This window comes from Bactrocera latifrons, unplaced genomic scaffold (genome assembly GCF_001853355.1).
Source record: "Bactrocera latifrons isolate USDA-ARS-PBARC rearing strain unplaced genomic scaffold, ASM185335v1 scaffold_49, whole genome shotgun sequence".
Taxonomy (NCBI): Eukaryota; Metazoa; Arthropoda; class Insecta; order Diptera; family Tephritidae; genus Bactrocera; species Bactrocera latifrons.
In genome coordinates this window covers 1317322-1344292 of record NW_017537145.1, presented here as the reverse complement: position 1 = coordinate 1344292, position 26971 = coordinate 1317322, and the positions used below count along the sequence as shown (strand labels likewise).

Below are 26971 nucleotides of genomic sequence, written 5' to 3'. Positions count from 1 at the left end.
CTCTGAAAGTATTCGACGCAGTACCCGCCGGGGGAAGCAGAGGAAGAGGAAGACCTCCACTCCGTTGGAAGGACCAAGTGGAGAAGGACCTGACTTCACTTGSAATATCTAATTGKCRCCRCGTAGCGAAAAGGAGAAACGACTGGCGCGCTGTTGTTAACTCGGCTATAATCGCGTAAGCGGTGTCCACGCCAATCGAGAAGAAGAAGAAGAATTCTTTGCATTTATGAAAATTCGATTTTTAGAAGCTGATATATATGAATTGAATGATTACTAATTGAACTAAAAGTTTATTTCGCTTATAGATATTTGCTTAAAATTTGACAAAAACGTTTATAGGTACAGCTCTATCTAGAGCAGCTAATCGCTCAGTTTTTGAAATATCGACCTAAAATTTTACACACGCCTGTTTCTTCCTATGAAGCTGCTTACTTGTGCGTTCCAGCCATATCCGATTACTATAGCATATAGCTGTCATATGAACTAAGAGATAAAAATTCAAACCTAGTATAGGAAAATTTGGCATTTAAAGAGATATCTTCATGAAATTTGGCATAAATTATTTTCCACGGCAACTAAAACATCTCCAAATAAATTGTTTAGATCGCTTGGTTCACTCTAATATATAGCTGCCATACGAGCTGAATGATCAAAATCAAGTTCTTGCATGGAAAACTTTGGCATTTGAAGAGATACCTTCATGAAATTCTAAATGTATTATTTTCCAAGGCAACGGTACAAATTCCGAAGAAATTGTTCAGATCAGATCACTTTAGTATATAGCTGCCATACAAACTGGTCTAACAAAATCAAGTTTTTGTAAGAAAAATTTGCCTGTAGACGTAATTATAGAGTCAGTGCAGTTGAAGTTATAGTTTTTTTCTTGTTTTAACTATTTTTTAAATGAAAATTATTTTAAAAAATTACATTATAATATAACCGACGAACATTTTTGGTAACATAGGAAAATAAATACATAATATATAATATAAATAAATATAATAAACGCGAAATTGCAGTGGTGACGTTGTTCATAGCTGATCTAGAGTTACACGCGTGGTGTACGAATTTAATAAAACGCACAAATTCCGCTCATTCAGTCACTTGAACACTAGTTAGCCGCACCAGCGCAGCGAGCATAATCATGAGCTATTATAGCTAGTGTAGCCGCTAATCAGAGAACCGCAATGACAATGCAACACACATCATCACTTACATATATGGCATGAATACAAACATACATAGATATATGATTTGTAACGAAACCAGATATCCAAATTCCCATAATTCCAAAATTATTCCCTGTAATTCGCGGTCAGCACGAGCTGAAATTACAGCCAAAGCCCTTTCAACTAAATATTTAAGTATGTGTGTGTGTGTTTGTGCATCACCCCACACGATGCCGATTTTGCCACACAAGCAAATTAACCCAAATTAATTAAATCAACAAATCGATGAAGTGTGCGCGCCTTGCATGATGCTGCGCGAGTTCAACTGTCCGAATGTAGTTAAGCCCCGAAGCCTCTGAAGTCCCCAAACACGTTTCCCCATCCCCGAAGCGATGAATTGAAGCGTAGCCACAAAAGTTTGCCATTCCAGCTTTGATGGACGCATTGGAGAGTAGGAGGCACCACAGTTATGGCAAACAAGCAATCGCAACTACCACGAGCAGTCAACACTGAAGCAGAAAAGTATTCGTGAAGCGAATTACGAAAACAAACGAACAGTTACCACAATTGGCATAATTTTTGTGAGCCGCATAGCAACTTGTTGTAAAGTTTATCGATAAAACTCGGCATCGTAAACGAAAACCGTGAACAAATTACCAAAAAACAAAAAAAAAAAACAAAAAAACAAGAAAAATGTTAAGCCGAAGCTATAATACCCTACACAGTTGCATGCCATATAACATAAACGCGTTGTTGGAAAATTGTTTGTTCTGTGCAGATATCTCGCCAAATAAAAAGTCTTGATTTTGATAATTAAGTTTGTATGCAGATATATGCTAAAGTGGTCCGATATTGGCAATTCCGACAAATGGGTAGCTTCTTGGAGAAAAAAGTGCGTATGTACAGACAGATAGACGAACATGGCTGAATATACTCAGCTCATCAAGCTTATCAGTTGCATATACATAATTTATAGACTCCCCCAAACCTTCATTCTGGCTGTGAGAAACTTTGTGGCAAATTTCTTGTACCATATGTATGGTATAACCACAGAGTACACATACTTACGCAAAACAAAAGGAAGGAAGGCGTAAATAAGTTGAGTTTACAAACACAAAAAATCGAACAGAATTCGGAAAATTGCGCGTACTTGTGTACAAAATTTGCTGATACACAAAAGTAGCACAAATAGCAAAGGGAGAATTAAATGTAAGGGTAAAAAGAACAATATGATACAGTAGGCAGCTTTTCTTGTAAGGTATAGTCAAATTATAGCGGATTTTTGTTTGTTTTGCTAGAAGTATACTTCAGTTAGTGTTGTGCTGATAATAATTCTATTTCTATTTTTTAATATATTCTTAAGTAACCTCTCTGCGTCACAGGTATAGTATCTTTGGTTTATGTATAAGCTAAGCGAAGATATGAACCTTTTAGTCATCATATATAACTACTCCCACCATGATGACATGTAGTTTTCCATTTTATTACGAAAAAAATTATGAATAATGTGACTCAATGCTAGAACGGAACATATACCTAAGAATAGCTGAATGTCAAGTAATCTATTACTTATTATCTCTGAAGAACTGGAAAAATGTGGTAATAATCAGCCTGAAGATCATTACTGTCAAATTGTACTTAAGTTATCCGTGCCGCGGTATCGAAAGTATTGGTGGAAAGTTGTTGTTGGACAGGTTACAACTTGCTGGAATCAATTCGAGCCGGATGGGCATTAGTAACGACGAGACATACAGAAAGTGCAGAGAAGTTGGCATAAAAGAGACGCTGGAACATCTATTATTCTTCTTTCCAGCCTTATATAAATATATAATATATCTGGAACTCATCTTTGATACCTATGAACTTAACTGAGCATTAAAGGGCGAAGTAAGTAACAAAATAAAGGAAGGAAAGGAAGGATTAGCAAAAGATCGAAATATGTCATAACAGCTCACTAACATAAAATAACTTAACCTATCCGTGCTATGTAAACATAAATTTTTAAGCATATTATTTAGATTTCTTGAAAGATAGAAGAAAACTTCATTCTCAAAACTAGTATTCGATAAGTTAGGATATGCGTGAACGGAAAGTCGACCAAATACCATTTTAGAACATAGAAATAAGACTGTAGAGATATTTCTAGAAACACTTAGGCTTTAATATTATAAGTTCGCATGGAATTTATGACAGAACTGGTTTGACTTCGGTTTTATTTTAACAAAAAGTTATCTCACAAAGGAACTCTCGAAAGATTATTATTATTCTAGAACATGATGCAACGGAAAACATAACATAGTTGAAAAATCGGTGGAGTACCTAGAACAAGCCAAAAATTCAATTTTCTCTCCTGCAATAGTTTTCAAAACGGTAAGAGTTCGTCTCAGTGCAGATTTGTAGTTACAACTCTTTGAGCGGAGCTTTTTAATCACTATTAATAGCTTATTTATTTAACACAAGTGTAGTTAAATGCAATTAATTTGCACACGTATGTACGTTCATACAAGTGTCTACCACGGTTGCCTTAATTGAGAGTCGAAAGCTTACACTGCCATCATACACCCTTAGCAAGTTCGCCACAAAAAGTTTGCCACAACTGCCGCGCTTCTTTCCGTGCCCTCTGGGGCAGTGTCCGCCTGCCGATTTCACACACCATCAGCGAAGTGTGTGCCAACCAATGTAACAATTCAAGGCTACACGTCGATACTGTGACTGAAGTTCGCGCCTTCCTCCGTATCGATAAATAATGGCCACATATTTACTGTTTGGGCAGCGTGGTTGAGGATAATGATGATGACGCGTTTGAAAAATGTGCCGTAAATTGGTTGCTATGATTATTACTTCTTTTTTTTTTGAAATATGCGAAGTGTGATTACTTAAAACATTTTGCAGAGAAAGGCTATTTGCCTCATTTAATGCCCTCTTAGAGAGGTACTTTATAGATTAAATAAATAAATTGCGCTCAATAAATTGGGTTGATCATTAGAGAGGAATTTAATAAATTGATCGATATTATATGTGGACATATTTTTTTTTTTTTTTTTTCCATATACCACAAAATCACAAAATAATTGAACTCAACCGTTACATTGCCGGTTTGAAGTTACTAAATATCGCAATGGGTACAATTTGGTATTACAAATCTTTAAAATTTCATCGAATAATATAATAAATATACGAGTAATTAATACACCTTTATTTGAGACATATACCGAATACCGTCTATTGGACTAACATAATTTATTTCAAGTTAGAGATAAACCGTTTTTAACTCTTAATAATTTAACCACACCCCACCTCTCTCTCTTTCCGACCACAGATCTTAAATAATATTTTTTCCTGTTTTGTCTTCGATTTCCAAGAGCTTTCAATGGAAATACAGGGTGGCTGATGAAAGCGGCTACCAAAAAGAAAATAATTTTTTTTTCTATTTAATGAATCTGGTTAATTTTTTATATATTTTTTTTTTATATTTTGCAGATTGACTTTTACATTTAACAAAAATGGATAACTGGGACACTGAAACAAGAATTTGGATTGTCCGCCGCTATCACGCACTRGAGTCSGTAGTTTCGGTTCAAAGAGAGTATAGGCGCACKTTTKGHGRCAATCCTCCGAGCAGATGGACCATAATGAGACTTGTAAACAATTTTGCCGAGCATGGGACAGTCAACAGAAGACCTTACCATCGAAACCCCTCACTTTGAACGGAGGAAACAATCGCTGCTGTAGCTGCTGCCATACAAAACAATCCACGTGTTTCGACAAGAAGCTTATCTGCACAAATGAGTGTAAGCAAACAGTCATTACAGTCAATTATGCAGAAAGATTTGAACTTATTCCCATATAAAATTCAAATGACCAACAAACTGAATGCTGCAGACTTGCCGATTCGCTTGGAATTTTGCCAGAAGATGCTTCAAATGGTGGAAGGGGATGGAAACATGCTGAACTGTCTTTTCATGTCTGACGATTCCCATTTCGATTTAAACAGCAACATAAACAAACAAAATTGTCGAATATGGAGTGCTTCCAACCCACAGATACTCCATGAGACAGAATTGCATCCACTTCGTGTCACAGTGTGCTGCATTGTCGGGCCCTAGTTCTTCGAAGAAAACGGTCACACCGTTACGGTTACTGGAGACCGTTACTTGAGCCTGTTGAGAGAGTTTTTCTATCAAGAATTACGCCGAATGAGTATTTCTTTCAACTCTGTTTTGTTTCAGCAAGATGGTGCAGCTCCTCACATAGCCCAACCTGTTATGACAGAATTGCGACGAAAWTKTCVCMATAAGCTGATATCCAGAAACTCCACATTCCGTTGGCCACCCAGGGCGCCTGAGCTTACTGCACCTGACATTTTCTTGTGGGGTTATTGCAAACAGGAAGTCTACAAAGCAAAACCAACAAATTTGAATGAACTAAGGCAATCCATTCGAAAAACAATTGCGGCTATTCCTGTCTCAACTCTCCAAGCAGTAATGAACAACTTTTTGGTAAGATGCCGCATATGCATCAACGAGCAGGGGGCGGGGGGCATTTAAATTCCATTATTTTTAAAACTAATTAAGCTATATTTAATAAAATTGAATGAGCTTTAACATGAATAAAAAAAATTGATTTCCATACACTGAAAAAAAAATTATTTCAGTTCCCTAATGTAGCAAAATTCATCAGACATCCTGTACTAAGAATTTATGTTAATTTTTTACCATTTTCAAAGGCTACTGCACTAGCTTCAGCATAGTATTAAAAGAATACTTGTATATATCAAAAGCAGAAGTCCGTGTCATCATATAAATAATCAACATATTCAATTAATTGTGCCATAAATTCGGCGGCGGCATAGTTTTTGTGTGTCACTGTTTGATCAATATTACTATTTGTGTCATAGCTATTCCCTTACCTTTCATAAAAAGACATGACGGCAGGTAGCTAGCAGCAACTGCAACTTCAATTGCGTTTTTTTTTTTTTTTTCAAAATTATTTTTTTGAACAGGTGACCACGATAAGTCGAAAATCGCTCTGGAGAAAATGAAATATATGCAAGTATAATATATTTAACAAACAAGCGCCTGATCGAGGGATGTTTTTTTTTTTCAACACAATTAAAACTTCGATCAGGCACTAGTTTAGCTATTCATATAACATTTTTTTTTTTTTTTTTTTGTCCGATTTATTAGTGATAGTCACCGCAAAGAACTTCTATTAAAACTGGAGTCATTACTTCTAAAATTATTGTTTTTTTTTTCAAATGCTGTCAAGTCAAGTTGAACTTTTGTTCAATGACGCTTCGTCTATACTTAAAATAAATCACCAGCAAAACAAAATCCTTAATATTGTCAGTTTTTCATGTCTCTCTCTACACCTAAACCCACAACGACTGAGTGCTATGCTGACGTCAGATTAGTGAAGTTAAGCTAAGCTATCATACCGTCGTCTAAAGATGGGCCTAATTGCATTAAATCATGTAATATTTTGCATTATTTCTTAAAATAGCAACTCCCAATTCAATTCCCAAGTTTCCTACTTTTTTAAAGAAAAAATATAAAAATCTCAAATTTTGCAGGGAAAGTTTATTATCAATCGAAAGATAATTTTTTTGCATTTGTGTGCTTCTTAAGATTTTTTCTCTCAAATGTCGGTCGCGGCAACATCGCAGATCGACCAGCCGTTGAGTCCCATTTTCGCTAACTCATTCGTGCATTTCGTCTAATGTCTGCCGAATGATCCGCATGGTGTTTTGTTACAAGGCCTAAATCGAAGAGGGATTGTCCGCATAGACATTAGACTTTACATATTCCCACAGGAAAAAGTCAAACGGTGTAATATCACATGATCTTGATGGCCAATCGACCAGCCCAAAGGTGAAATTATTTGCTCACGGAAGTGTTTTCTCAATAAGTCCATTGAATGATGCGATGTGTGGGATGTGGTACCGTCTCGTTGAAACCAAATGTAGCGAGATACCACGAAATTTAATTTCAGGCATTAAATATTCGATTATCATCACGGACTATTCGGTGAAATATTATCCAATCGTGTTGCGAATAGTACGCTCAGTAGACGGTTAATGAATAAGCACATCTACGGGGATCACTCTTTATTTGCATGGAAATATCCATACCTAACCACTACATTACTCTCATAGCTTGCTCCTTCCTGAAGGGTTTCGAGTTGAGGAGTTTTTCATCAGTCAATGCTGCTACTACATATCTACATATGTATATGTTGTTCAGCGCAGACTGTACAGCGTCAGAGCCCTTCATGTATCAACACAATTTTAAGTTTAAGCTTTCTCTGCATTTTTTTATTGTTTTATCATGTCAACGCTTTCATAAAGCTCACATACATATTTCAGGGAGTAGACTATTGCTTTGGTTCGTTTAATAGCCTGTAATTGTTGCAACTATGACGAACAATTGGTAAACTCCATTGTGCCAGGCACAGCAACAAATTGTCGCATTTGACGTCGTCTGTTAATAACTGTAATAGAAGCTGATAATGGGGAACCGCATGTGCAGTCAGTAATTGGAGAGCGGAGCGCACACGATTGTCTAGTGCTTATTTTTGACTCGCTTCGATTGTTGTGTGCTTCTGTGGTTTGGCAACCAAGGTCAGTGATATGTGACCGAAAGAATGGCTAAGCAACAAACAAGCGGCATTGCAGTGACACTGAGGCCCCACCGGGCGGCCAGATAAGGTCAACTCAACTGTGCAAATAGCAATTCGTATGGGTTGTACACAAAGTCCCAATTTAACAAGCAGAACTGCATGCTTTCCATGGACACCCATAGTTTCCATGCATTCAACTGCCGCGCACACGCGCCATGCACAACAAGAACAAACTCGTATATGTTGCCGGTTGGCCGCTTTCTCTCTATCACTTGTTGTCTCGCATGGCTGTCTGTCATCGTTTGTCGCTTCGGCAATTCTGACAGACACCAGCCAAATATGTGCTCTTAAGCACACACACACATTCAAGCTTTCACATATTTACATATGTACATATATATATGTATATACGGATCGCCTGTGCATCGGAGTTCTGTCTGTCGTGGACATGTCGCTTTTGTGCTCTTCGCCTATGACAGTGACAGTTTTTCCGACGACATGTCGAATTAATTTCTTGCTTCCTCTCTCACTGCGTTTTGTAGTTGGCAAAACGTTTATCGCGTTATTGTTGTTGTTGCTCCATTGTTATTTTTCGGTTATAAAAACAATGTACGATTTGCTGATAACCACGATTTTCGACAAATCTCTCATGTGTTGCGCAACATTTAAATATACAGACGTATATCCGGAGTTTTGCATGCGAAACTCTGACATTTAAACCTCCAATTAAGTTGCTAGCGAAAAAGTCACTCAATTGTTTTATGCCAAAAGTTATACAACAGCAATGTTTATTACATCCTTTAAAAAAAATTATATAAATAATAATATGTATTTTAATATTATTTTAAATTCGGCAGTACTCGTATAGATGTGGAACATTAGAGATACCCTTATATTTTATAATTTTTATCAGATTAGGCAAAGCCGTGTTTCATATTCACATCATACTTGCTCGCTATGTTTCAGACCTAACAGGCTTACGGTGATTCACTTTTATCAAAAACAAAAGCCTACGAGTAGTACAAAACTTTCAAATACGGTCGAGAAATCGTCCCGCGTTCTGGACGACTCTTCACCTTTTCAACTGAGTAATATATTAAAAAGTGAATGATATGGTGCTTGAAAATCGTCTGGCAAGTGTCAGAGAAATGGCAAGAGGGTCCGTTTCTAACGATTTTTTTTTTTTTTTTTTTATTTTTTTTTTTTTTTTTTTTTTTGTTTTTTTTTTTTTGTCATTTTGAGTATGAAACGTGTGTTGATCGACACGTCACGCCCGTTTAAAGGATATCTAGCAGTGTGGTACGAACCGCCTCCTTCTAATATACGAAGAATTGTAATAAGAAGTACTGACTTTCAGTGTCAAAAAATATTGATATTATAGTTAAACCTTCCCACGTATAAGGGTTGGCTCTTCTTTCAATTTCGCGCGATTGTTTTTTACAATTTCCTACGTGGATTAACTCATCAAGAATGCTTAGACGAACTTAATTTCTTAACTTCAATTTTTGACGATAAAGCTCCGTCAAAGACCACTGTTTAACGATGGGATAGTGAATGTAATGGTGGTCTTAGATACCTTTAAAATTACTTTGGTGACTGTCGTCCGAAATCAATCTTTTTACCGGAAACCAGCTAGCTGTGTGACCTATCGTGAGATTGAGCCAACTACGGCTATTAGTGGGCCCAACATACATTCAATATTGCATGAAAATTTTTCAGAAAAAGAATTATTCACGTTGGATTCAATACAATTGTCAATCCCTAAAATGTCGGTAAAAAAAAAGTAAGACAGGGGTGCTTATAAATATGTCTATGACATTGTGACGGGTGATGAATAGTGGTTTTACACGTATAAGCTCGAAAGCAAGCAGAAGTCAACTGTATGGGTAACATTCAACAAGGAATTCTATTTCTGCGTTATGAGTCACATACACGAAGCTATTTGTAAAAGAGGCCGGAATTATGGGCCGACAGCTCTTGGCTTTTGTACCACGATAATACACCGTTACATACTGCATTGATTTTTCGAAAAATTTTCAACCAATATCGTGACACAACCATCGCATCATCTGATTTAGCTCCGTGTGACTTCTGGCTAATCAGAAAACTCAAACGACTGCTCCAGGGAAACTGTTTTGAATCAATTGAAGACATTAAACGCAGTGAAGGCTATTCCCGAAATTGACTTTAACCACTGTTTTGAGGATTGGAAGAAACATTGGCTCAAGTGTATTGTGACCAAGACCGTTAACTTTAAGGTGGATGACAGAGTTTTTGAGGGATAAATTAAGATTTTTAAAATTATGAACAAAGTTTTACTATTTTCTTTTTTGCTCGCGGTAGTATGTATGTATTTACATAAACTCACAAAATTTACCAATTCGAAAAACATTGGAAGTGTAAATAAAAAATTCACCTTTCAATTTTTTTACAGTAGTATAGGCTGTTAGTTTTTGCTTTAATTCCGAGGTAGTTTTATTAAATTCATACCTTCACATTAGGAATTACAAAATTCTGCTTAAACATTTACGTTAAACTCATGTGCACACACATATAGAAATATAGTATTTGCTAACCGCAACACTAAAGTCGTGCATATTAGTTGTGTGGTACAAAAAATTACAAACTGTAATAATTATTCACCGCTTAGTTTATTTGCATTAATACGTTTAGACCGCTTTAGCGAACGCATAAAATGTTGCACGTGACCAAAATTTATATAATAAATGTTTGGCAATTCAATTACAAAATGGATTTTTTGTTTGTGTTATGAAATATTTGAGTGTAATTAACATATATACATATGTATGTTTAGTACATATGTATATGGCTAATTACTTTTACAACAATGAAGGTCGAAAATAAAAATGCTACACAAACTACACAAATATAGGAAGTGTTAGGAAATGTCAAGTCGAAAATTTAAGCGAGCCAAGAGCAAGGTATTCTTTGCCTCTATGAAATTTAATGAAATCCCATATCACGGGACCGAAAAGCGACAACATTAGTACGTAGCCTTCTTCTCATATACCTATGTTATGAGAAGGCGAAACATTCCTCCTACGGGTTGTGCGCTAGGTTCGGAAGTGTACCAGTGTATGCATCTTACTAATGTTTAAATGATAAATAAAAAGGATCCTGATTATGCCTTAAACTTACTAACACCCAAATTATAGGTTTATACATATAAGCATACAGTCTGTACAGGCCATAGTAAGTAGTATAATCAAAATTTTTCGCTTTATAAAATATATCTAGACGTGTCAACAAAATAAGGGGTATTTTTGAACGTGAATGGAGGCATTTTTTCTCAACGTTTCAATGTTGAAAACAAACCGTAATGGATTGCACGCGCAATCCAAATAAAACTGCAACAAACAATGGCTTCAAATTAAAGTAGACAACGACATGCCACAAACAACAGCAAATGCAAATTGCATGTAAATTAGCACAACTCACTGGGATTTTTCGCAAAAAGCGCAACAGGTAGTAACATACAAGCTTACAAACAAAAATACCTAGCTACACACATACCCATGTATACTGATGATACATATGTATGTACATACTAGTAATCATACGTACATACATATGTATATGGTATGAATCGACAGAACACAATGCAGAACAAAAAAATCGCATGTACAATCCGACTTGTGACAATACAACAATAAAAGCCAAGAAAAAAGCGGCATCTCAAGCAAGATTAGTTGTGACAACAATGCTTGGGAAAAAGTTAGCGATCTCGCGTGCATGTTAAAAAATTGTGGCTACAAATTAGCAAGATCATGTGAGAGTAGATTCGCGAAATAATATTTGATAAATATATTTGGAAGATATGTTATTAACACTTTCGGAAAAGTTAATAAAATAATATAAATGTCATAGGTAGATAAATATAATGTCTAGGACCGAAATTAAAAAAGATTTGAAATTGTCAAAGTGGAATATCTAAATGAAACAATCCTCAGAATTTATGGAAAATGCTAAATGTAAGCCGTCCCATCATAATATCCTGACAAGTTTGCCACGAAGTATGTAACTCCCAGAAGGTAACCTCGGAGACTCTACAAAATGTATATATATATATAAATGATAAGTATAACAAGCTGAGCCAATTAAGCCATTTTCGTCTGTCTGCATAGGAACGAAGTAGCCTTTCAGTTTTTGCGATATTCGTCTGAAATTGTGCGCTCGTCATTTACCCTCAAAAAAGTTGGTCATGGTCGAAACAAATTTAGGAAGTAATTGCATAATCAATCAGCACTCAAGCTCCCATAAAGTTAAGCTACGTTAGGTCGCAAGGTTGAACGATAAAACTCACTTAGACATATTTTCGACCTTTCAGTTGCCCATCAATTCCTAAAAATATCATCGCCAGGTCCTCATAAATCGACAATTTGTTTTGAGCTCACCACAAGTTTATTGAGGCAGTTAATGCCTTTTCGCTAGGTTCGCGAAAGAATAAATGTCAACCGCGGTATTTCAGTCTCATGCCAGACTGAGATCCGGGCACCAGAGGAAGAAATGACAAGATAATTCCACGAATTCCGATGAAATATTTATTGGAGAATGCCCAGTCAAGACACCTACAATGGCGCAGAGATTGACTTTGATAAAAGTCAGTAGTTCAGAGGATGTCTTGCTGTTTATTATGGACTATAAGGATCTCGCAGTCGCACAAATTCTGTTTGATTATCAGCTCTTGCTAAGCTACAGAGAGCCACTGGGTCTTTGAGCCAGAACACAAGAAGACATCAGGAAACCGACTCACTTGCAATCAGATGAACCTGACCGGGCACCCATATGTTATTTCCAAGAAGGTCATGTACTTCTTGACTAGTTTTGAAAGGACAGTCAAACGAGCTCAAAGCCGGTATAGCCACTCGGCTATCGGAGTGAATGCAAACCTCTCTTAAGGAAGCTGCACTTCGGAGCAATACATCTACCGCTACCTTGATGGCAGCCACATCCGCTTGAAAGACGCTGCAGTGGCAGTCTGAAACTAGAGTTTATAGAGAATTCCCGACAGAAGTCTGCGTCACCTACTTTCTTACTTAACTTCGATCCATCTGTGAAGAAGCTCACTGTTTCTGCAACGGCTACGCCCCGCCCACAAATTCCTCAAGGGTGTGTGAGCTGTGTAAGAACCGCTAGGAGAAGGTTCTACGATGCTGTGATCTAGATTGTCGGTATAAAGTCGCAAATAACGAAGTTTCAACAGAAGATTAATGAAGCACATGATCTATCGCCAAACTTTTCACTTGACTTCACAGTCCGTGTTCAACGGAAATTGTCAAAGACTCTAACAAGAATTTAAAGATATTTTCAAGGTGTTCTAAAATATTATAAAAATTATGACATTGTTTCTTCATTTTTATTTATATTTTCAACCGAAGTAAATTTAAGAATTACTGATTTAATTTACAGATTGTGTACTGTGGATTCGAGACGCGCTGACACCGCTATTGAATTAGTTACTCATCATATAATTGCCACTTGCCTGTCAATTTAAGTTAACGTCAGGGAGACAAGAAATCTTCATTCATTTGTGATGTTTGAGTAAATAATTGACAGGCAAATAACAAAATTGACTGGAAATCGCGAGATGTGATAAAATCACAAATAAAAGAAGAAGAAAGAAGGGAGTTTAGTGTATTTATTTTTATGGTAGAACGAGCGTAATATTCATGAACTCAAAAAATTTAGTAGAACTGAAATTTTCTAAAATATGAAATGTAAGAAATAGTACAAATACGCAAGGATATGGCATCATTTTACAATCGTAATGAGCGCACTTTGGAAATAGTAATGTGCTCAACATGTAAGATGAATTTGTCTACGAAATGTAAATGTTCCGAATCAACTCCCCTTCAAAGTAGTCCCCGTCCGATAAAATGTACTTTTGCCAATGATTTTTCCAATCCAGTCGAGAATTTAGTATTTTTCTGGTATAGCCTTATTCTATTCGTAGATAATTTCGTCTATCTTGGAAGCACCATTAACACCACCAACAACGTCAGACTCGAAATCCAACACCGAATAACCTAACCAACAGGTGCTACTTTAAACTGAGTAGACAATTGAGAAGTAAAGCTTTCTCTTGACGAACGAACCAAACTCTATAAGTCACTCATTATTCCCGCCCTACTATATGGTAGAGAGGCATGGACGTTGACGACATCTGATTAGTTGACATTACGAGTTTTCGAGAGAAAGGTTCTGCGAAAGATATATGGTCATTTGCGGATTGGCAACGGCGAATATCGCACTCAATGAAACGATGAGCCGTACGAATTAAGCGACGTCATTGCTATAGTTCAGCGAATTAATAGACAGCGGCAGCGCTGGTTAGGTCATGTCGTCCGTATGGATGAAAACACTCCAGCTCTGAAAGTAATCGACGCAGTAGCCGCCGGATGAAGCAGAGGAAGAGGAGAACTCCACTCCGTTGGCGAGATTAGGTGGAGAAGGAACTGACTGCACTTGGTATCTCTCATTTATCCACTTTCTAGTATATTCAACATTTTTAACAAAAAATAGTGCTCTGTTTAGGCACAAAACTCGTTTTTACTCACTTTGTAAATATTAAATACGAATTGTCCGACTACTCTGGTTGTTCATTGAAGATAAGATTACAAAGATGTTTCAGTTTCAGTCTTACAAAGATTGGAAAATGAAGGAGAACGTGTCTGGAAGTTTTCACCTCACCCCTCTCAATTCAATTTTGATAGCTAGAGTACGACAAGATTTTTGCATTCCGATGTGGGCGGGACAAAAGTATCAAGGCTAGCTCATCGGCTTTGCTGTTACCAGTCATTCCGGTGGACAACAAACGAGCCTGTTGTTGAAGTAGCTTGATGCTATTTTTAGTGAGAACAGACAATTACATTTAGCGGCTAATATTGTCGCTATTCTACCGGAGTTAACTTTACCTTCCTAAAAGAGGCCACACATCCAATCAGTACGCCACCTTGATAGTCACCACTTCTGACTGAAAAATACTACATTAATCCCGTAGTCTAAAGCTAAAACTGACGGAGAGTTTCCTACAGAAAACTGCAGTTAAAAAAGCTCACTACGCTCCTCCTCCAGCGATTTCTTCTCATCCACATCTCTTTCGTCGGTATGTAGACAGAGAAAAAGCTTTTTTAAGGGGGCATAAACCTTCCATTCAGCCATTCGGTAAACAGTTTCAATGACTTGACCAAAACTTAATTGAAAACAATGTTTTTTTTTATCAAACTAATGCCGATCACATTCGTCTTCTTTTTCGTTTTTTTATCATTTGCAAATTAAATCAGTTGATAAAATTCCCTTTTGTTGTTGAAAAATGTAAATTTAATTTGTCAATAAATCGAATAAATTGTAATTGAAATAAATTGAAAAAAATCAAACTTGTGAATGAATGAATAAATGAATAAATGAATGTATGTATTATATGTAAAATTCCAGGGAAAAATTACAATAATGTCTAAAATGTACACGAATAATAATAGATTTCGCAAGCGTTCATGCAAATCAAACACCTCGGATGGACGAAAGCGAGGTAGTCATTCAATATCGGTGGAAACTAAAATCGAAATGTTTACAACGTCGAGCAAAAACGATAACTCATTGCGGTGTTATGCAATCAAATGTCAAGTGCGCAGTCAATTAGAATTGCCAACGAGCGCTCAACATTTCAGCAAAGCGGAGAGACTAGTCAAACGACATTGAAATTTCAAATAACGAGTATTCCACAGCAAGCTGACTAATTTCGTCAACGAATAAATTTTCGCCGATTTCAAGAGGAGAGAAAAATGCAAGGTTATAGCAATGCAATAACTGGCCTTGTCTCCAGGGATAGAAGTGCTTGAAGAATGCGCAGTAAATATGATAAATTATTTGCACTTTCAATATATAGTTACTTCTGAAATAAAATAAATAACTTAGTAAGTCCCTCATTGAGCTTAGTTAAGATTCTCAAACAAGTTACACTAGTGTTAATGAGATACTTACCCTTAACGTAACGTACATTAAATAAAAAACGCGTTTGTCAGGATTTTTCAATAGTATATTCAATAACAATGTTTGTTTGTGTGATTGTGAAATTAAAAATAAATACACACATATGCATTTCATGTTATTCTAAAAATTGGTTTTTAAGAAACGGATAATATTATGTTATCTCGTGGTGTACGTGTCACAGCGTCGGCCGACGATTGCTGACTGCTCTTCTTCTCGTTGATGTGGTCTAACATTCATTTACACTAGTCTGTTTGAGAGCTGCTTTAAGTGTTACAGGATGTTTCACATTTATATTTTTGTACTCTCGCAACAAAGTTGCTAAAGAGAGTATTATAGTTTTGTTCACATAACGGTTGTTTGTAAGTCCTAAAACTAAAAGAGTCAGATATAGGGTTATATATACCAAAGTGATCAGGGTGACGAGTAGAGTTGAAATCCGGATGTCTATCAGTCCGTCCGTCCGTGCAAGCTGTAACTTGAGTAAAGGTAAGTAAGAAGATTAGGTTCGAAGATGGGCAAAAGCGGCCCACTGCCACGCCCACAAAATGGCGGAAACCGAATACTTATAAAGTGTCATAACTAAGCCATAAATAAAGATATTAAAATGAAACTTGGCACAAAGGATCGCATTAGGGAGGAGCATATTTGAACGTAATTTTTTTGGAAAAGTGGGAATGGCCCGCCCCTACTAACTTTTTTGTACATATCTCGGAAACTACCATAGCTATCTAAGCCAAACTCAATACAGTCGTTTCTTTTAAACATTTCCATATACAGTTCAAAAATAGAAGAAATCGGATAATAACCACACCCACCTCCCATACAAAGGTTATGTTGAAAATCACTAAAAGTGCGTTAACCGACTAACGAAAAACGTCAGAAACACTAAATTTTACGAAAGAAATGTCAGAAGGACGTTGCATCCAGGCCTTTTCCAATAATTGAAAATGGGCGTGGCGTCGCCCACTTATGGACCAAAAACCATATCTCAGGAAGTACTCCACCGATTTCAATGAAATTCGGTATATAATATTTTTTTAACACCCTGATGACATGTACTAAATATGGGTGAAATCGATTCACAACCGCGCCTGAAATCTCGATTATCACTTTATTATGCGACAGTATAAAATGTTCGGTGACACCCAAACTTTGCCCCTCCTTACTTGTTCAATAGTATATTAAATAACAATGTTTGTTTGTGTGATTGTTAAATTAAAAATAAATGCATACATATGTATTTCATGTTATTCTAAAAATAGATTTTTAAGAAACGGATAATATTATGTTATCTTGTGGTGGTGTACGTGTCGCAGCATCGGCCGACGATTGCTGACGACTAGGGTGGGTCGATTCCGGACTTTTTTTGATTCAGGATTTCTAATAGTGCGGAAAAGTTGCCTTAGTACTTACTGATTCCAATGCAACTTTTTGTTTCGAGATCTCATTGCATCTTCAACCCCAACTCCGGCCTTGAAATTTCGGAAATTCGCCTAAAATCGTGAAATTGTCTACCTAGCGCCTGAAATATGCATCTCATGGCAAAATGTACATATAAAACAAAAGTTATTTGTCACGTCATTTGCTACCGAAATATTAGGACTGAACCGAATGGCTGTAGGACGAACCGTTCCCAAGATACGAGCGAGAATGCGGCGCGCCACAGTGCAAGGTGAAAATTGTTGCAGCTCTCAGCTAACCTGTATTCGTCACCCAACGGAAAGTAAAAATATCGATACACTGCGAACTGTGATCTATTATGGYCAGAATATGTGTATATACTATACATATCTTTCGCTTGATCTTCCATAATGCGGGCTTTATTGCTCTTTCAACGTTGACGTGTTGCAAGTACACATACAGATACTACATTATCACATTGGAGCACAATGGATGCTCAAGTATTATTAAATTTATTTGCTGAGTCACTAGAAGCTAAACTGACTTTTAAAATGACATGCAGATTTACGATTTGCTCTTATTCAAATATATATGCACGTATGGCTAGGCGTAAGTAAATCATGACGGGTAAAAATGCCAAGCAGAAGACCTCAAATTTGTTTGCTTTATTTAATTTTTTTTTTTGTTTTGTGATATAAGCGTAACGCTTTGTGAAAAGTAATCGCATTTAGTGGCACCAAGAAATTGGCACAAAATTACAATTTTCATAAACGAAATAAAATATCAAACTTTCGTAGTAAATGCAAACAAAGCATTGACGTCTCAAGCCACAATAAATTTTTTGTCAAACGCACTTCAAATAAGTAACAAGACGAAACTACTAAAATTTAAGGCAAGCGGAGACTCCTCACTTCTAAAATAACACTTCAAATATTGCATATGTACATATATGGGCGAACAGTCCCTAAGTTTTTGAGATATCGTTCTGAAAAATTCCATATGTTCTTTTCTTATCAAGAAGCTGGTCATTTGTCGGAAAAACCGATATCGGAGCAAATAGTTGACATACAAACTGTACGATCAGAATCACGTCCTTATAAGGAACACTTTTTCATCGTGTTTTCCAAATGTGATTTCTGAGTCTCGTTTCGGTAATTTTCAATATATCTTGGTCTGTAATTTTTTTCATTGTATTCAATAATGTTTGCAATTTCAACTTGGAATGATATACTCAAATACAACTTTTACAAGTTATTCAATTTTACTATCAAAATAATTGTTCTCCAATTGTAGCCTTTCGTGCGTCTTTGCCATTTAATGGTTATAATAATCGTCCAACTATGCTCGCTATTCATCGAATTGTTGAAAATCTCAAACGTACATTTTCTTTACATAATCTTCAAGTGCCACAAAGAACCGATCGAAGTGACGAAGATATTGTTGAAGACCGCATTTTGTCGATTCCCAGATGTTTTCAAGAATTGGGACTGCCTTAAACCACAACCTGGCGGATTTCGAGAAAGGATTTAGGCTTGCAATCGTATAAAATTGTTCTTACTCATGAACTGAAGCCATTAGATCACCGTAAATGTTGTGAATTTGCTGGTTTTGCCTTGGAACAACTTGAAAACGACAATGATTATTTAAGGAAATCATCTTCTCTGATGAGACTCACTTTCAACTGAGTGGTGCGGAACATAAACAAAACTGTCAATTTTGATGAGGAAAAATCCACAAATTCTTCATGACCAATCATTAAGTTTGTTTAAACTGACAGTTTGATGTGTTCGTTTGTCTGGTGGAATGAACGATCCGTGCTTCTTTTGAAATGCAGCTGTTGACACCGTTACTGTCAGTGAAGAGCGGTATAGATATATAGCCAACTCTTTATGACCGCAATTGGAAGAAGTTGATGTTGGCAACATCTGGAGCTACGTGCCGCACAGCACATCCAACAACCGAATTATTGCGAGATAAGTTTAGAGAATCGGTTATTCCAAGAAATTGTGACTTTGAATGGTCTCCATGAAGTAACACAATTAAACTACTTTTTGTGGTGTAATTTCAAGTCATTGATCTCTAGCAATAAATCAGACTTTCTTCAAACTTTTAAAGTCAATATTGAACTTTCTATTCCTGCCATATGACTTGATTTAGTGGAAAAAGTACTTGAAAATTGGGTTCATCATATTCGTTCCTGCAAAAGAAGTCGTAGAGGCCATTTGAATGCTCTTATATTTATATTCAGAACTTAATTGTACTGATTGTACTTCACATTAAATAAAAAGTACTTCATTTTCCTTAACATTTTTTTTTTCAAGAACTAATATAACTCTTGTACTAGATATCTTTATGAAATTCGGAATAAGTATATTATCTTCGAAAAAAATTATAGCATATATAGCTCTCACAAAAACTTACCGATACAAATTAAGTTCTTGTTGTATAAGTGGAAAGTATTGTAGCTTCGATACAACCGAAGTTCTGATATCTATTAGATATTTAGCTGGCTTCAAGGCAATGCAGGCTTTTCAACTTTAAAAAGCTGGAAACTTAAATAAGCATATCTAATACTCGGTACATTTCAATGTTGTAACAGTCATTGCAAAAACGAAAAATAATAACATAAGTATTCAAAATAAATATTTATATATCGAAATATGCAATATATAAACAAAAATGTATAAATATTTGTAGATATTTACTCACAAAGATCAATTTGAGAACAAGAAAGCTTGATAAAACACTAAAATATTGTATGTTGTCAAAGGCTGCAGCGCATTTGTTGCGCCTCAAATTATCCGAATTATGCAATTAAGTGAAATCGACAAACCACAGCCATCAAATTACAAACGATTACCTTGAAGCTTATGAATCGCGGACATATAGTATGTATGTATGTAGGTGTATCGACACAAATGCTTGGCATAATATCCAGCTGTGGTTATTTGATATTATCAATTAGTCATGATTGCCAGCGCTAAATTTGATTGCAGTTTAATATTGAGAAGCCCAATCGGCGAGCGATAGTGATTGGACAAATTATTTTGCAATTTCCGTCAAAGGGTCAGTAGGGTAGGTAGAATAAAATTATAAAAGAACTTTTTCACTTATCCATAGGTATTTCGTGGAGTGTCTAAACAAATTTTTTTCGGAATTTTTGATGACATCTCTCGGAGAAATGGCTGGGTGAATGAGAGGCGTTTTTTCACTGGCGGACACGATTTCTCATGTTTGGATCATCTGAAACGCAAAAACCCAATTTATTCTTAAAATATATGTGAATGTTTATCGTTCCTACCAGAATTATGAGAAAATATTGATAAATAAAAAGTAATTAACGTTTTTTTTTTTTTTAATTTTTTACCATGATTTTTTACATCAATTTTGTCATAACATTGTCAATAAATTATAAAAAATTATGAATCTGGTAGGGACGATAGCTAAGCGGTTTGTGAACATTAAAAGAAAACTAAGCAAATCGGCTGAGCAGTTTGACCGGAATCATGTCCGCCAGTTTAAAAAAATTGTGTTTTGAGAAAAACGAGTTTAAGTTTGAGTGTGCACTCCGAGCGCTCCGAACGTCGAGCGGTATAATTATTTTAGGGCCTTTTACATAAGCTTGCAATGGTAAAATGGGTTTCTATATTAATCCTAAGGGTATAAGAGAGCAGAAAATGCAAAAAAAGAAATAAAAAAATTTTTAAGATTACCCTACTGTCCCCTTAAGCTTTTTTTTTCTTATTAAAAATATGCATATCTATAAAAATGATAAGGCAACGGTGAATATAAGATACAGAGGAAGTGCTGTCATTACCACTTAATTGTAATGAACATCATAGTTGAAAAAGATGCGATGGAAAGATCTTCCCTAAATTGCAACAAAGAGGAATCTAATGTAATAAAATAAGTAATGTATATAATAATTAAGCAATTATTTGTAAATATGATCGCACTGGACTTCCAAACGGATAATCATCTGCATCTATGATACCGGGAATATTGCTTTGAAGCCACTGCCGGTGAGTTCTGCCTCGTGCACTTAATTATAAAATTTTTTCCGTTGGAAGGGCTTTATCACACCTTGGAAACTATCGTGCTTCTAATAGAGTTACATGCACTTCTATTTAAAAGCCTTCGGGTCAAAAGTGCAATTATTTACCGATGTATATATTGGAGTATAAGTTGAGTTCAGTGTTAAATAGTTGTTACCTTTGTGCTTTTGCAAGGTAAAAGTTGTGCGCTGGCAAAGTTTAAAGTTCAAAAGTGTTCATTGCTGGCACTGCATTGCAGTAGCGCTGCAAAACGGTAGCGCATGAAAAGTTTCATTACAACAATTAGAGTTGAATGTAAGGAGGTGAGCCACTTTTTTCCAATTTGCTATGATTTTTTTTTTGTTTTTCCATGGAATACAGACAGGTGTGGTAATACATTTTTTATTGAATGACACAAGTACATATATGTACAAGTATATGTATGTACATATTTCTCTAACGTTGCGCTAATGAATGTAAAATAAGTTTTTAAGAAAAAAAAAACGCCAAAACTTCAAATTGAGTGAGGAATGTTTATTAACATTCGGAGGAACATTCCGTAGTATTATCAGATGGTTCATCCGTTGAGCCGAATTTTCGGTGACTCGTTCGAGCATTTCGTTTGGTACGTGTTTTATTTTGCGCCAATGCCTTAATCGAAGCAGGATTGTCCGGATAGACCTTAGACATTACATATCCCCAAAGGAGAAAGGCTAACGATGTGATATCAGACGCTCTTGGTGACCAATCGGCCGACTCAAAACGGTGAAATTATCAGATCACTGAAGTGTTCTCTCAATAAATCCATTGATTGATGTGATGTGTGCCGTCCGTTGAAACCAAATGTCGCCGAGATCACGAGCTTCAATATCAGGCTTCAAATTGTCGGTTGTAATGTCGCGATAACGGTTGGCATTGACAGTTACATACTCACTGGCATAATTTTTGTAGAAATATGTACCGATGATTCCACCGACGCATAAACCACACCGAACCGTTGTTTCTGTATGAAATGACAGCTTTTGAAGCTCTTCAGGTTATTCTTCGTCCCGAAATGGGAAATTTTGCTTGTTTGCATACCCAATGAGCCAGAAATGGGCCTCAGCGCTGAAAAAAATTTGGCTCAAAAGCGTCGGATCTTATTTTAATATTTCAAGAGCCCATAGAGCGAAGCAATGTCGCTTGGGAAGTTCGAGCGGCTTCACCAACCCTATATGTAAGCTTTCCATTTAAGATTTCGGCGTAAAATGTGCCAAGTCATGCTATAGTCCGAGTTGCTGCGAGTGGCTTCGTAACGACTCTGTACAGTTTTCGGATACACTCTCGGCTACGGTTACTATATTTTGTTTACTCTTTAGTCACTGTATTACTTAGTAGTTTCGCTAATTCTCAGTATTGTGCCCACTAAATGTTATTTACTGATAATGATATATATGTTAGTCTGCTGTGTATATAAATCCGGCTGCATATATGCGTTGTATAAGTGCTGACTGACGGTCTGACTGCTCAAATCGCCTACATACGACGTCGAATAGCTCTGGAAAGATTACATTTACAGAGAAAACTATGCGTGTGTATCTGTGCCGTTATGTAGTTTAGACCTGTCAAAATCACTTATCAGTATTTTGAAACACATTGTTTTTATAGCTTCTGGTAGTGAGTACAATGTGCATTGTTTTTTATGCCCTAAGGCAACACACAGTCTGATGAAGCACTAACACATGCATGTCTAATCTGTCTCAGATCAGCAGGCAGCGAACGATGGACCGGCAAGCAATCGATACATGTGCTATATGTATTGTATGTGTGCCAGTATTGTACGAAACACAGAAACTGGTCGCTTTCGTTGAAGTTTTGACGTTTTATTCTTTAATCGTAGTCCGTCATCAGTAGTTCCTACACCCTCGCCGACGTTGCAGCTTGCAACAATTTGGGCCTTAAGTCAACAATTTGCACGCACCGTCCACCGCAGTTCGAACTCGCCAGTAGCCGATCGCGATCGCTCAATCGCTCAATCGTGCGCGCTTAAAATCATAAACACCGCAAACGTCAACGCTTCACCGGCGACACCAAACCGTCAAGTGGCTGACTGCCAACAGGAACTCTTGCTGCTCCGTCGTTTGCTCACTGAATAGCCGCCGAAATGTGGCTGCTCATACCGATCCTCTTCTACTCGGTCATATTCCTCTACATACGTCACATTTACACATACTGGAAACGTAAGGGCTTCCCAACCGAACGTACCGGTTTGAATTGGCAATTCCTGAAACAAGTTTATCGGCGCGAGTTCCACTATGTGGACGCCATCAACGAAGCGTACAAGGCAGGCGGCGAGCGTCCCTTATATGGTGTGTACTTCTTCTTTCGGCCAACTTTGTTGGTGCGCGATGTCGCCTTGGCGCGCACTATCCTCGAGATACCGCATGGACATTTCGATGACAAGCGTTGGCACTACATGCAAGGTTATCGCAAAATTAATTTACTCGAAAAACTCGCATCGATTTTCAGTGTGCCGCGCGTGGAGGGCATGTTTCGAAATGTCGAAAAGGTGGCCGATCATATGGTCAAGCAAATGAATGCGTTAACGCTAGGCAATGAGCAATTGGATATGCAGATCGTTATGAGAACGTGAGTAGCATAGATCCGGAGGTGTGTGGTACACTGTAGTTTTGTGGTAAACTTAAGTTGTGATTCGGTGTAATTGAAAACTCGTTGCTGGAGTGAATAATTGAAACAATAATTTCTAGCGAGAATTAGGTTTGATTGGTTAAAATGCATGGGTGAGCCTAATGTTGGGATTAAAGAAATAAGAACCCCCAGAAAACCACTCGGAAGTAGTAAAAGCTTGCTGATAAGGCTGGCTTTCTGAAGATTTAGATTTTTGAATATTGACTGTTATTAGGGCCTAGTCTAATACGCATACCGAATACCGAAGCTTAAAGTATGTCTTCAATTTTTATAAGAATAAATCCCAGTTTTAAGAAAAAATGCAACCGGCGAAATTCGCGTGAAAGTTTTTCGAACAAAAATAATTTTTTTTTTGTTTGTTGGAAACTATATTTTTCACACAACCTTTACTTTACAGCTACGTCATCAATGTATTCGCCAACCTGCTGTATGGTCTAGACACCAACTTATTCGAGCCAAACGATAGCGTCTTCAAGCGGTACATACAAAGCACGTTACGAAATCGCGGCATCAACTCATAGTGAGTCTTCGGATTATGTTGCTATTGTATAGACACATAAATATTTATATAGTATAACAACAACTGCTTTCTCTCCCAATCAGCACGTTCAATCATTTGCCGAAAAAGTCGTCGCTCACCTACCGGCTGCGTGACATTATCAAGGACAGTGTGGAACGCCGTGAAGATGGCGGCATTATACGCAAGGACATCATGCAGTTATTGGTGAAATTCCGAAATGGCAATAATTTAACGAATAACAGTAAATTGAATTGGCATGTGGAGAATGTTTTCGGTAAGTAAAAGTGTAGAAATTTAAAAGAAAAATTCCTAACAGAAAAAAAATTCGAGTGGAAATTTATTTATTCATAAATATTGCACCATGACTTGCTCTTAGTGTGCCGTTATTGAATATGACATTATTTTGCAGAACGCGAGAAACTACTCTCGGTTAAGAAGTTGTCGAAAATTGCCGAACGCTTTCTCAATATCGGCTATGAGTCCACCGCATCAGCGGCTACGCTAACGCTTTATGAGATTTTGCAAGCGCCGAGCATATACAAGAAGGTGACCGAGGAAATACGCCAACTAAGTGTAGCAACAAAGAATGCAGATAATGCAGATAATAGATTGACCTATGCGGATATTGATAGCCTCCAGTATTTGGGTGCTTGCATCAAGGGTACGTATGTGCACTATTAATATTCATAAGTAGATTTCGATTTAATATTTTTTCAACTATTTTTCTTTCTTTTTTCAAATTTGCTTAGAAACTGTGCGCAAATATCCGAGTGTGCCGTACATCGAGCGTGTCTGTGGTAAGAACTTTCCAATACCGAACAGCCGCGCAACGATCAATGAGGGCCGCACTGTAATGATACCCGTTATGGCAATGCAGCGCGATGAGCGACACTTCAAAGACCCCGATTATTATAGACCAGAGCGTTTTTACAATGTTAAAAGCGGTCCAGAGCTGGATAATTTTATGGGCTACGGTTTGGGCGCGAGCGTTTGTGTTGGTGAGTAATTAGAAGCTAAACATTATTACTGGAATAGAAGCACTTGTCCAAAATGGGCATAGTCTCTTACGCAAACTGCCGTTTCTGCGACATGAAGCAGAAAACCCCAGAACACTTGATTCTGGATTGTCCAGCAATTTTCTGAAGAAGCCTAAAGGCACTAGATTCTACTTACGTTGAGTGGGATCACATCACCTCAGTCGCACCCAACAGGCCCCTGGAATTGTTCAGGATGCTGGACCTTAGTGACCATATGTGATATATTGCTATGTATGATTCAAAAGACCTAGAGCGTATCATAAATTTATTGAGGCGGTTAATATCAATTGCAGCCAATTGGTCACCGGGTTCGTAAAAGGTATGGCAACCGAGCTGTTTCAACGTTGGTCTGGCGAAATTTGCTAGACAGTGGAAAAGCAAGTGCCTAGATGTTTCTACCTCAGCGAACGTCATATTACTTTGGCAAGTTGCGTCCTCCAAAATACTTTGCCTCACAGGACAGTGTTTAGTTAGGACACCTATCACTTTAGCGACGTTGTGAACCTTTCTATGAACTAGTGATTTAATAAACCTTTTTCACTACTCTGAGCCAGAAGACTTCCACAGAAAACGTTTGTTGACCTCTTGCGTAGCTCAAATTTACGAAGGCTTGAGAACAGGTACTCATTCCCTTACTGATATATTATTTGGTTAAACATGTATATCGACTTTACAATTTCCGGGTGTCTGATAATGAGTTGATGGTGGTATAGACCTCAGGCACCTCCTTCTACTTTGACACGTTGCGTTCTCCAAAATCTTTCGCTTCACCACGTGAGTACTAAAAGACAGTGTTTAGTTAGGACACCTATCACCTATTAGCGATGATCTGAACCTTGCTAAGAGCTAATGGCTCAATGAACCTTTCACAATCCACTCTAGGCGAGAAGGCTTCCGCAGCCAATGTTTGTTGAGCTCTTGCGAAGCCCAAATTCTCGAAGCCTTTGATACAATTTGAGCAATTATGTTTAAGAACAGTAAAGAACTTAGGTTAGGTATAGACTCAGCATCGTCTGCCATCGTTCAAATATTTTAAACAAAATATAAACGATAGCGATGTGAATATAGCAATTAAGAAATCTGCTAAATTTGACATCTTTTCATATTATTTTTTCCCCCTTCCAGCTCGCAATTTCGCCATTTTGGTTACCAAATTAGCACTTGTAAAGCTGCTGCAGCACTTCGATATTGAATACACCCCAAATGAGGACGTACAAATTGTCCACAATCCTGCGCCCGTCATCAGATGCAAAGGTGGCTTTAAAATCAGACTGAAGGCATACAAGAAGAACACACTTTTATAAATATTCCAGCAACAATTCAAGCGCCAGAACCTTTAAGAACGTCGTGCATTTACTACAGTGTAATTATAAGATACGTTTATGTTTGACAGCAAACGAATAAATGTAAATATATTAATTATAATGAGCTTTAATTGTTGAAACCTCTAAAAGTATACTCTTGCTCAGCCATAAAAATGGCATTTACTTGAGC

General features: G+C 37.0%; 2 protein-coding genes across 2 annotated transcripts in view; one reads left to right on the top strand and one right to left on the bottom strand.

Moving 5' to 3' along the window:
• Positions 1 to 26971, bottom strand: part of LOC108973587 — a gene marked incomplete in the record, with an annotated part of 146942 nt that overhangs the window by 12896 nt on the left and 107075 nt on the right.
• On the top strand, positions 23089 to 26902 carry LOC108973586 (probable cytochrome P450 310a1). The gene is made up of 6 exons (XM_018940955.1): positions 23089 to 23860; positions 24318 to 24440; positions 24524 to 24714; positions 24850 to 25101; positions 25190 to 25438; positions 26603 to 26902. Exons 1-6 carry the CDS (start codon positions 23376 to 23378, stop codon positions 26779 to 26781), a joined length of 1479 nt encoding a protein of 492 aa, XP_018796500.1. The 5' UTR covers positions 23089 to 23375; the 3' UTR covers positions 26782 to 26902.